This window comes from Prenolepis imparis, unplaced genomic scaffold (genome assembly GCF_030444845.1).
Source record: "Prenolepis imparis isolate NDT839.2.m4 unplaced genomic scaffold, iyPreImpa1.0 SCAF_2, whole genome shotgun sequence".
NCBI classification, from domain to species: Eukaryota; Metazoa; Arthropoda; class Insecta; order Hymenoptera; family Formicidae; genus Prenolepis; species Prenolepis imparis.
The window spans coordinates 7,978,366-7,991,123 of NW_028141160.1; the positions used below are offsets into that span (position 1 = coordinate 7,978,366).

A 12,758-nucleotide genomic window follows, 5' to 3' on the forward strand; every position below is an offset into this window, starting at 1 on the left:
ATACTATAACTTCTGTTGAGACATAAAATCAAGAGCAGTTGTGAAAAGCTTATACGCATATAAATGTTCATTCTTTAAAAATTATATATTGTAAAACACGTAATATATTTTCGTAACGAGCAATATTCATTGATTATTTTAAAAAAATCATAGATAAGATTTTCTAAATATTATTTTAAGAGACATAAATTAAAATATTTTACAAATATTTATTAAAGATTTATTTATTAAAGATTAAAATATTCTATTAAATATTGTATAGAATTTTTTCGTAAAATAAACAGAAGTTTTGGATAAGATTAAGAAATATTGAGATATTAATAATTAATATAATATATACAATCAATTAAATATATTAATATTTCAAACTAAAAAAAATATTTTAAACTAAAAGCAAGTTTAATATTATTATCTCATACATTTGGTAAGATTTATAATTAAACAAGTATCTAAGAAGCAAATTTGATAAACTTGGGAGTATTTGCAAGTGTTATTTGTAATTTTTAAATTTTTCGCGCGAAAATAAAAGTTAACGTTCTGCTTGATTATTAATAAATATTATACCAAATCTCAAATTTATTCCCCACTTATCACGAACGTGTTCAAATAACCCGCCACGTGTAACTATAGTCAGTATGGCGAATAATACACCCACAACAGCGACTCATCCGACGGCGTTCCGTACCCTGGTAAGATGTACATACAGATCGATAACTGATGGACCGTAGTCCGGACGTAGCGTACGACGAGAAAAAACGCATCACGTGTTGATAAGATTAATCAACAGCGATAACGTGTCTCGTATCATTCAGCAGGTCGTCGCGAGCAGCCGCAAACCGAGGTACGTTCCTATAAATCTGCACAAATTCTCCCCGCATTCTGAAACGCTTTATTAAAATCCATCGCCACGTCGTAGTGTTTTTGACGCACGAACAGCTGACGCAGCACGACCGGCGCAGTTATAGTCTATAGTCACACGCGGATGGTTCTATATACGCGCGCGCTTGCTCGTATCATGCGCGGTTTTATTATGAATTGTGTATCGCGAGATAATGCGCGTGCAATGTGTCTAATAAAGATTGTGATATCCGAACAATGCTCCAGAAATTATAATTGCAAATAATATTATCGCAATTATTCTCAGTATTTATCAGACTTGCTTTTTATTGTCAGACACTTGTTTACTTGCACAAATGAAATAATAATATTATACTTGCTTTTAGATTAAATTAAATGTATATATATTTATATAATATTATATATTATATAGTATATATAAAATACACATATAACTTTTAGAAACACATTTAATGGTATTTAAATTTTTTCAAATTATTTTTATATACTTAAAACATATTTAAACTGCACAAAATTATAGTAAATAATTTTTATATAATGTAATACATATTACATTGATCTTTAATATATATTAGTATTATATTGATGTTAAAATAAATATATATATTATATATTTTATAAATTAAGAATATTTTTAAGAAATATTTTTATTTTTAACGGCTCTCAGTATTTAATAAATAAAGTAGATGTGATTTTTACAAATCCGGCCAATAGAGCCAAGCACGAAAATTAATTCTAATTTTTAGGAATTGTATCTCTTGGTTTGAGATTACAAAGTACCTTCAATTAACAATCCTCGAACTTACGACGGGAAAAATAGGCGAAAAAAATATTGGTTCGAAAATGTAATCTCAAACCAAGAGATACAGTTCCTAAAAATTAGAATTAATTTTCGTGCTTGGCTCTATTGGCCGGATTTGTAAAAATCACATCTACTTTATTTATTATATATTTTATATTTTTAAATCTTTCTCATTTTTCTCATACTTCTAAATCAAGTTTTATTTTTCTTCGCCATAAATGATTCTTATAAAAGCTCTTTCTTAGTACCACGAAAGTCCACAATTCACAAAACTTTAATAGAATTTTTAAACGAAGAGAATTTTAAAAAGGTGAGGAGAATCTCTTTGACTTTTACTGGTTACTTGAATTATTTATAATTAAATGAAAGAGATACCGCGTCTTTATCGTTTGTTCTGGCGCGTTTCATTGTTTTTTCAAGAGAGCAGAAAAGAAAAATGTGAATTATAATTTTTATCGAAAGAATAATTATCTTTCGCGATCTATCGTATCGTCTCAATTTTCTCTTGTGTATAAAAAAATTGTGTGATCTACGATCGCGTGGAATTAGCAACAGATGTTCTATCGAGCTACGTAACAAGTTTCACAAGATAGGAATAAAGTCAACTTGTATCATTCAACTGTATCGATGCATGATGATTCAAATATAAATGTAAGCTATGTGTGTGTGTTTCAAAAAATCTTATGTAGATTTTCAATTGTTGGTAATCGGTATTATATAAAAAAATACGAGATACTCTGTTATGATATACAGTACAATTTTCTTTGCACATCTCTCTCTCTAAAAAAATGTGAATCGTAAAATGTAGCCAATCATCAAAACTCGGCAGTTATTCTTTATTAATGAATCACCAGACGATCGATTCCTTTCATGCGTCGTATACAATGTGCACTATGACAAATATTAATTCGACCATATGTGACGTTTACTGACATTAAAAATTGCTGCAAAATTGCTGTGTGTACTAAAATATTAACATTTGATCGTGTCGATAATTATTATCATGCTTAATTTATCATTTCCGTTTAAGTACGCGTGTGTATAAAATTTATATATCTTATCATTTGAAACGAAGAAATAAGAGACTTACGAGCTTGATAATATAAACAAGATTCCATTTGTCGCACAACAAGGGAGTTTTCATTACGTCTGCAGTATCTCGAGCGAAGGCACATAAGTAAATATCTTTAAATTATTCTAACAGAAGACTGAGTGATCGTAAAAATAAAATTTAGTAATAATAATGTGTAACTGATTATGTGTGTTCGATTTCCAGTGAAGACGTAATGTAAATGTGTGTATATACATAAATGTAATTATACCGCTATGCATTTATTAGCTTCGCAAATCTTATTCGGTCCATGATGCGGTATTAATTCGTCAATAGTTTAACGATAAAGCAGATTTGTATGCGGTTCACGTAACAAGCCAACTGCGTGTACATATTAAACGTCATTTCCATCAAATACCATTCCTAGAATTAGAGAAGTTTAATACCTTGCGACCTCAATGAGCGCTTAAATTAAAGTACCGCGGCGAGCCACTAAAACTAGCGGCTTTACCAGGTAATGAAAAATTCGAGATTATTATTATTTATTGTTGTGAGCTTGTTTTTCATCTTGTAAAAGGCATCGTGTTGTAGATTGCCGTGGTTCCACAAAGAGAGTTGGCTGTTAATTATTTTCTTTAAAAAGTGTATATTTTACTTTGATAAAAATTACGAAAAATTTAAAAATTATTAATTCCTGTAATTTCGTGCAGTTTAAATATGTTTTAAAAATATAAAAATAATTTGAAAAGAATTTAAATACCGTTAAATGTTTAAATAAAAAGTTATGCATTTTGTATACTATATATATGAATTTATATATTTATAATTCGTTATTATATAATTGTAATATCTATGTACGTCTTCTATATGAGTCTCTTATTATATAATCACACAGTCACATCGAATAAGAGGCTTAAATTGAGATTACGTAGCACAGGATTGCTGCATGCATACTCCTACTCAAATGTATCTGTGGATATACCTGAAATAGTACCGTAATTACCAACAAAATTGCCGTTAATGCTAAAGGAAAGTATTCAATCGTGCAACAAATTGTGCAACCGCATCGTGTAACGGTATAATTTCATTAGGCTAATCGGGCAACATAAATGATGATGAAACTTCCAGAATTTATAATCGATCGTAAATAATGCGAATTAATTTAGGCGAAACATCCTACACATCAGTTTTAAGAGGTTTTCTTACGCCTCTGCGTAGTTTGACTTTTAGGAATGTCCCATCAAGCTAACGAGGCTTATGTCGTCGAAGCGGATGACCTTGTGCCCATCTTGACACCTACCGCCGATATTTTACCACGATTAAAGACCTTGGCCGCCCATTTCGCTTCCAAATACAATATAGAACCTTCCTTCTTCGCTCGAGTGCCAGGAAGGTGAGTTATTTTTCGTTTACACACAACGAGATTATTTTACTTTAGTTTCAACTGTTTGTTTTTTATCACAATGGAATTTATTTAGATTGCCACGTAAATTTCTTTAATCCGCAGAGTGACAAAATCGAATCTGACCTTGCTGATAATCAGGGGATCGCTTTATTATTAGGCATATGTATTTTAAATTATTTTTAATATAATATTGTACATCGCAAAGCACCAAATGCTTCATATAATTTTTCAAGCATCGAATATTATATAAAATTAATATAATAAAATTCTCTCATAGTTATCAATTAAATTTATATCCTAATTTGTGAAACACGTTATATAGCATTATTTAAATTTTATGGAAAGTTTATACAGATTTTGTAAATTATTTTATAATTTTGGCAATGATGGATACATTTATGAACGATTCTGTATCGTGCGTTTGTTACAGAGTGAATCTGATAGGCGAGCACATCGATTATTGCGGATATGCCGTCTGTCCAATGGCCATTGAACAAGATATCCTAGTTGCAGTGGCATTGTCGAAATATAACGACATTTATCTGACCAATGTCGATCCCAAATACAAGGAATTTCGATGCAGTTTCGAGAGCGTAGGGTGAGCATATAATTCTCAATGAGAGTTTAAGTTTCTGTTAAGTATAAATACAACATCAGAGTGTTAATTACTTTAGACAAGAAAGTTAGTTTGAGAATTAATTAATTTTGAGTGTGTAAAGTTATATAGCTTCCCATTTTTTACATTTTGAAAAAATTATTAGAGAACTCTATAACTCTTAAGGGGGCAGCCAGAAGTCTAATAATTTTTTCAAAATGTAGAAAATGAAGGGCTAACTTCACACACTCATTAATTTTTTAACAGCTTGTACACGCGACACATTATTTTTTACGAAACTTTTCTTTGCTTTACTAAAATCTCTTATGCTAAATATATGTATACACATAGTTAATATAGCGCAGTGTGCTGCACGTGGCATATAATATCTCTTCTATAACATGCTGTCGTGCTTGCAGTTTGCAATCTCCAAGCACTTATAAGCACTTATAGCCCCTTAAACAATTTAAGCCTCTTGATCCCTCACGCGGCCATCTTGGATTATGACACCGAAGCCAGAATTATACGCGCTTTATCCCTCACACAGCGCACGTGCGCGTTCGTGATTGAGATAACATCCCTACGGCTCCTCTCATTTCGCGTAATTAAATCAAATAAAAATTAAAATGGTTATTTTACGGTGCAAAAACTCTCAGGAAAAAAATTATGGATGTGGCTAACGGACTACGCGCTACCTGTAATAATATAAGAAAAGCAGATGACATCGTGCTCTCCTTCTCTCTCTCTCTCTCTCTCTCTCTCTCTCTCTCTCTCTCTCTCTCTCTCTCGTAACCCTGTGCTCTTCGTTTGTATTAAATTACCTCCTCCGCGTTTTCTTTGCTCACCGGTATAATACTCGGGAATATAATACGAACTTTCTTAATCTCATTCATTATTCAATGTCGCGTAACCACGTCAGATAGGATATACCTTATTGTTAGTTGGCGGAACTTAAACGAACGTATTTCATTATCGATTTTCTGACTTTTTAATACTACACGCGTATTATTATACTATGCGTAAATTAATTATATGTCATAAAAAAAGAGGGGAAAACTAGAACGAGAGGCAGAGATAGAATTTCACGAAATCCGATTAAATCTCTGACAACGCTGACATTTCTTTCTTTCGCTTATCTCTCAATTCCGGCCGCAGTCGAAATTCTATAAATATTAAACCGCGTAACGCAGTCGCGTATCTTGCAGATCTTGTATTAGCGATAGCAAGAGCGGACCGGCCTGGTACAAATATTTTCTGTGCGGTGTAAAAGGAGCGCTGGAAGTAATCCCGACAGAGTCAGTTTCTACGGGAATCCTGGTTGCGGTATGGGGCAACATCCCTCCTAATTCTGGCCTCTCGAGTTCTAGCGCGCTCGTCTCAGCCGCGCTCCTTTCAATCGTGCATGCCAGTCAGGTATTTCTCTTACGCAGAATATTAAATATCATCAAACTTCGCACTTTACACTACATTACAATATTAATTTTATTAGTCGTATTTTATAAAACAAAAAAAATAAGACTAATAATTAAGGAGAAATAAGCTTGGATATTGAAAAATTAAAGTTTTAATCTTTAGATTTTTTTTTACTGCAATGCGAAATTTCCTCTAGTACACAGAGAGAATTTTCTCTTAGAATTTACTCTGAAAATCGTGGCAATCGTGGGACAATATGGTATAGATAGAATTTTATAAGAATTTCTCTGATTAATATTTATCACAATAATAATAATAATATCTATTACAATCTCAAACATGTTAGATATTTTTATTGTGATAAATATTAATCAGAGAAATTCTCATACAATTTTTTCCATACCATATTGTCCCACGATTACCATGATTTTCAGGGTAAATTCTAAGAGAAAATTCTCTCTGTGTACGAGTTCCCAATCAGACTTTTATGGACTTGTACGAATGGGATAGAGATGAAATAACGTATTTGTTATCGACTAGGAAGATATGTGTATTGTGTTTCCAAGTGGATCAAGAACTACCGATCACTATCCTTAAAAACATTCTTTTTCATTTCTTCGTTGGTGTCTTCAAATATAGATCTTATTTCTTTGGACAGTTTCGTATTTGCTCGAATGAATATCGGACGCGACGTTAGTCACCGCAGATTTTTAAGATACTTCTTTAATACTTCGTCTTTGTGCGTCATTATCTTGTCTCTCTTAACTTCTTGTAGATGTTATGTTCATATTTCTCGGCTCGACAGTTTTCATCTTCAAGTTTGTTTCGCAAGAAAAAGAGAAAGTTACCTTTAATCTTACTCAGATTCTGGATATTATTAGCCATGTTTTATAACTTATCGACATAAATTAGAATCACGCCCCGATATTATCATTCCATTCTGTAATTCGTATTGGTATTGTAGCATCAGTTATCGAAGCATGAATTGGCTACTATCAGTGCTCGAGCAGAGAGACATATCGGAACTCAAGGTGGAGGAATGGATCAAGCTATCGCTTTTCTCGGAAAAGCTGGTGATTACGATTTTATTATTTATTATTAGATGCTTTGTGTAAATCAAACTAGCTACTATAAAAAATTTTGAATTATATATATAATAAAATTAAATCTATTCAAAGTAATTAATAGCAATTGTTTAGCCGTAAAATTAAATATATAAATATAAAAATATAAAATTTAAAATTCTCGAATAATGTTATAAAAACTTTAATATCTCATTTCTTATTTATTTGCAAAGGTTCTGCTAAATTGATAGAATTTAACCCTTTACGTGCCGTCGATGTAACATTGCCAGAGAACGCAGTCTTCGTAATAGCGCACAGTCAAGCTTATCACAACAAAGTCTCGACTACCGACTACAATCTCAGAGTCGCAGAATGCCGATTAGCTGCACAGGTATTGTTAGCATTAATGCCGTATTTAAAAAAAAAAAAAAAAAATTATTACGAAGGCGAAAATACGAGAAGAATACGAGCTAGAAGAATACCAAGACACAAATGATTAAAGCGAGAATCGAATTCGGGTCTATCAATTTATCAGACAACTGCTGTTACCACTAATTGTATAAGCCACCTCGGACTTTCTCTTGATACTCTTTTGCTCGTTATACGCATCTCTAACACTTGCTCACTACATTTGCAAATATATTATTACCCGCGAATATCGATTTAAAATAAAACGTAATTGTTAAACGGCTCAATTCGATTTATCTTTTCAAATAATTTTGAACTCTTTAAAGATCTGTAAATATTCGCAAATACTTAACTCTTTTTTAGTTTGAACAACGTTGAACTCTTTAAAGATCTGTAAATATATTCGCAAAAAGACTCTCCGAGAAGAGTAACAAAACTCGTTTTTCAATTACGCTTCTACGCTCTCGTCGATTGACATTGATCGATGCACCTTATGCATTTATTCAGAATATTTTCTAACTCTCTCTCTCTCTCTCTCTCTCTCTCTCTCTCTCTCTCTCTCTCTCTCTCTCTCTCTCTCTCTCTCTTACGCCTTCCTTACTTTTATTTTCCCTTCGCTTTCTGAAAACATTCTTCTTTACTCAAAAACAGAGAGATATAAATTTTACGAAAGTACGCAATTATTTCTTTCGCGATATTACTCTATCATTACCCAAAGAAATGAGCAATGAAACTTCTTTTTTTTTATTTAGATGATAGCTAAGAAGCGAAATAAGGATTGGGAACATGTTCAAAGATTAATTGACATTCAAGAGAGACTCGCCTTTGACTTGGACGAGATGGTTACTGTAGTAATGACAGACCTGCACGAGCAGCCGTATACTCTTGATGAGGTATACATTGTTGCGCTATAAAAAGAAACCGAGATTTCTCTTTTGCACAATATCTTGACATGAATCTTCCTAGAAATTATTAAAAAAGCACATCGGGACAAAATAAACTTTATAAACTTCCCTATAAAAAATGATAAAAGGCTATTCATATATTTCAAATGTATACTTATTAAGCTATTCAGTCATATTAGCGTTCTATTAAACGAATTTCTCATTGTTGAAGAAATTTTTAAAAAATAATAAAAAGCTATACACACACACACACACACATTTCAAGTATTATAATTATTATTAATCTGTCCGATCGTGCCAAATAACTTGCTATTGAACGAAATTCTCGTCGTCGATGGAATTAAAGGTCTATATATTTTATCGACGAAATAAATTCTTCTCTTCCACAGATCTGTGAGAGCCTTGGTACGGACCATGAACGCTTGAAGAAAACGTCTCTCATCAGTTTCTTTAATACCTCGCAAACGTTCAAGCTGCAGCAACGGGCTTTGCACGTTTTTCAAGGTAAAAAACATCAATTTTCATGCGCTGGTAAATCGTAAAACGCAGTTTAAATCCGATAAATCAAGAGAGCTTACCCTCTCGTTTTCCAACCTAATGCATTAACTTAATTGTTTCGCGCAAGCGAAGATCTCGCTACAGTTGAATTTTGCAAACTTTACGCTCGTTAAAAAAGAAACATTCGAAAGTGCACTATTAAAAAAGTTAGAAGCGCGCGCGTTATTCTGTTTCCATTTATTGTTCCAATTATAAAAGTATGTAAATCGTTTTTTTGTCCTATCTCTTGATGTTATCATCGCTAGCAAAAAGAAGCATCAAAAGTTACAAATTGAATAATCGTTCTATACGAAGTAGAAATCACCGCGTACAATCCGGCTTTGTGCACGTAAAAATATACCATAGTGATCAATCATATATGCGTGCATTGTTCTATGAAGCTATAAATGATCTCGATGGACATATATCCTCTTAAATGATTTCGAAGTCAATTTGAGCTCGCATTTTCAAATTAAATGTTGCAGAAAAGAGAGAAAAAATTAACCGTACAAGAAAAAAAATTGACGTTCTATAGTTGCGAAATAATTTTTTATTCGAGTTTTTAATTTTCTCCTCTTTATAAGTATTATAGTTGTTAACTTTATATTTTATAATTATTTGTCTTTCCAATGCAACAACAAATTCTATGATAAGACGCCACATATTAAATAATATTAAATCTATTGGCGTCTGATTAAACACTCCGCTCTTAGCTGTCACATTACGTCATCGTCAGATTAAAAAGCGTCTTTATTATTATGACAGCCAGTAAACTCGCCCCGATCAACTTGATTTTACAGAGGCTAGCAGAGTGCTCGCGTTTCGCCGTATAAACGAGGAAAGCGGCATAATAGAACTCGAGAAGCTTCAACATCTGGGCAGTCTGATGTCAAAGAGCCACGCCAGTCTTCATAAATTGTACGAATGCAGCCATCCCAGCGTGGACTCGCTCGTCGAAAGAGCTATGCGTTGCGGTGCATACGGTGCCAGACTCACGGGAGCTGGGTAAGTATATAGTATTTAATACCTCTGAAAGTGCGAGATAAATATAGAGCTGCAAAGGCATCGGGAGCTTCCACCCGCTTATCTCTAATATCGACGCGTACACCATATACATTATACATATAACGTGATATGATTAATACATGCCCTGTTAAAGCAATAATAATCTGCACAGGCGGTAGAGAAAATATGAAACTCCCTTTAAATCAAATTCTCTATTCTCTAGTCTATCAGATGCAAAATCCTTCTTACAATAAAGAATTTATTAGACAATAGTGTGTTAAGATTTCTGTTGAAAAATTATTTTATAATTAATTTAGAGAGAATTTTCTCTTAGAATTTACGCTGAAAATCATGGTAATCGTGGGACAATATATGGTATATGGAAAGAATTTTATGAGAATTTCTCTGATTAATATTTATCACAATAAAAATAATATCTATCATAATAAAATAATAAAATATGAAACATATTTCATTAATTTTACTATGCAATTTAGTAAAATTAATCAAACATGTTTTATATTTTATTGTGATAGATATTATTATATTTTATTGTAATAAATATTAATCAGAGACTTTCGGATCTATATTTTTCTCGCCTATAATTCTGTAGAGGGGTTAGAGGGGATTTTTGGAATTAAAAATCTCGAATTGAGATTGTTCCTTAATAAAGTCTTGGCGGTGTACCAAGCAAAATGTGTGCCCCGTGCACAATTAGTTAATTCCAACGAAAAATTAATTTTCGTTGGAATCGACGCACCGACATCCGCGTACGGCTCGAATAGCCTATCTATTACCGATTTATAGAGAAATTCTCATAAAATTTTTTCCGTACCATATTGTCCCACGATTACCATATGATTTTCAGGGTAAATTCTAAGAGAAAATTCTCTCCGTATATTAAATTAATATATAATTATTAATATATGAATTAATTTATAATATAAAAATTAATTCTATTGAAAAATTATTTTATAATATATTGTATCAATTTAATTAATTAATTTTTTTTTCTTCGTCGTTCCGTAAGAAAAGTAAAACAAATTGCTATTCACGTGTTGCACACAGCTGGGGCGGTTGCATCGTGGCAATCATTGATAAAAATGAAGTTCAACAATTCGTGGACGCTCTCCGAACATATCTCTATCAGAACAGCACAAAGGACCGGACGGAGCTCAAGGATATGGTATTTCCGACGGCACCGAACCAGGGTGCTGTTATTTACACTATGTCAACACCGTTTTGAATCGTAAAGCCCGCGGTATATAATAAATATTGCGGCTTCCCTTGGCTCGCGTCGTTACGCCGTCCCTTTATTGACATTCCATTATTTTCTCCTCACCTCGCTTTACTTTACGTGCCTCTTTCTCTCTCTCTCTCTCTGACCTGCTTTTTTTGTCTTTCACCACAAATTCTAATTGATAAAAGAATACCACTTGTGCCATTCATAATGTCCCTTTGTTGGCGTTCGAGCCTAAATCAGCTACCAAACAAATAGAATTTATTTTAAAACCTCTTGCCTCTTGTTTTAATTACTGTACATATATGAATTCTATTTATCAATTATAATATAAATTAAATCTCCAAATGTAGTGTTTTATAATAGCATACTACATTCTCGAAGACTGATCCTTCAACATAATTATGTCAAAAATTAACATATTGATTTTTATCTCTTTTCTACAGCTATATTGCATATGAAAACATAATTATAATATGTGAAAAGAATTATATAAATCACTATTGTATAAATATGAGAAGTCTATTACTATTCTAATAAAGATATGCCTCGAGATATGCAATATTTAATAATTAATATAAATAATTATTTATATATGATAATTATATATTGTAACAGTTTTTACATGAGATAATAATGAATAAACAATTTGCAGTGAAATATATTACTCTTAGCGAATATGTAATTTCAAACCAATAAAGAGGTAATAACACAAGTTAAAAATTTTGAATGTATAAATAATTTATTAATTTTTTCTTTTTTTGATTATATTTTTTTCTACGTCAAACTTTAAGATAAAAATCTCTAATAAACTTTCTAATGAGATATACGGCGAAAGTTAAGCTAATGAATAACGAGAGATAAAGTGGAATATATCGCAGCAAAATTTCACTGAAACTCTCACGTTAAATTGCCACCATTGCGTGTTGCATACTAAAGTGTATAGTCTAATATATTTATAAAATATATGATCATAACTTATACTCATTATTTTATCACGTTCTACGTTGTATCTAATCATAATATGCGACGAGTATGATAAAGTATAACGTAAAATATTGTTTTTTTTAATAACTTTACTAGCAATTACTATTACATAAAAATATAAAATAATGAAATTGTCATTAAATATGTGCATTACTTTAGTATACATAACTGTGTTTAAAAAAAAACGTATAAGAAATTTCTATTCGCGAGATGGGATGCTGCACCTATACCGTCCTAAAGTCCAACACGGATATTGATTTTCCACCGTCTGTCCATGTCGATAAATTTTACGACAAGTAATCATCGGCATACCGCTCCTTCAGAAGTTACTTTCGACTTCAATCGCGTTGTTATTGCTTCAATAAAACGATCAACCCCGGATGAGGAAGATATTCGATAGAAATCAAAATCCTAACTAGAGGTATCGAATAAAACTTTGCGTCAAACAATATACATATATTGATATAGCAATTTTACACTCGTAATTG

General features: G+C 32.0%; 1 protein-coding gene across 8 annotated transcripts; it reads left to right on the plus strand.

Annotated features, from left to right (window-relative positions):
* The first annotated feature begins 695 nt into the window (after positions 1-695).
* Positions 696-12,266, plus strand: Galk (N-acetylgalactosamine kinase). Of its 8 annotated transcripts, none has more exons than XM_083056796.1 (11): positions 696-841; positions 3,607-3,787; positions 3,930-4,104; positions 4,547-4,714; positions 5,917-6,124; positions 7,089-7,197; positions 7,422-7,579; positions 8,349-8,489; positions 8,891-9,005; positions 9,839-10,043; positions 11,112-12,266. In XM_083056796.1, exons 3-11 carry the CDS (start codon positions 3,944-3,946, stop codon positions 11,287-11,289), a joined length of 1,443 nt encoding a protein of 480 aa, XP_082912922.1. In that variant the 5' UTR covers positions 696-841; positions 3,607-3,787; positions 3,930-3,943; the 3' UTR covers positions 11,290-12,266. The 8 variants fall into 8 exon arrangements, with proteins under 8 accessions (XP_082912922.1, XP_082912919.1, XP_082912928.1 ...); XM_083056802.1 differs by lacking the exon at positions 696-841 and adding an exon at positions 946-1,168; XM_083056806.1 differs by lacking the exon at positions 696-841 and adding an exon at positions 2,971-3,225.
* Positions 12,267-12,758: the final 492 nt, after the last annotated feature.

Coding starts and splice junctions, on each gene's coding strand:
- Galk (XM_083056796.1), top strand. CDS start 3,944: ATGTCCCATCAAGCTAACGAGGCTTATGTCGTCGAAGCGGATGACCTT. Junction 4,105..4,546: donor TTCGCTCGAGTGCCAGGAAG/GTGAGTTATTTT, acceptor CGTTTGTTACAG/AGTGAATCTGATAGGCGAGC. Junction 10,044..11,111: donor GCCAGACTCACGGGAGCTGG/GTAAGTATATAG, acceptor TGTTGCACACAG/CTGGGGCGGTTGCATCGTGG.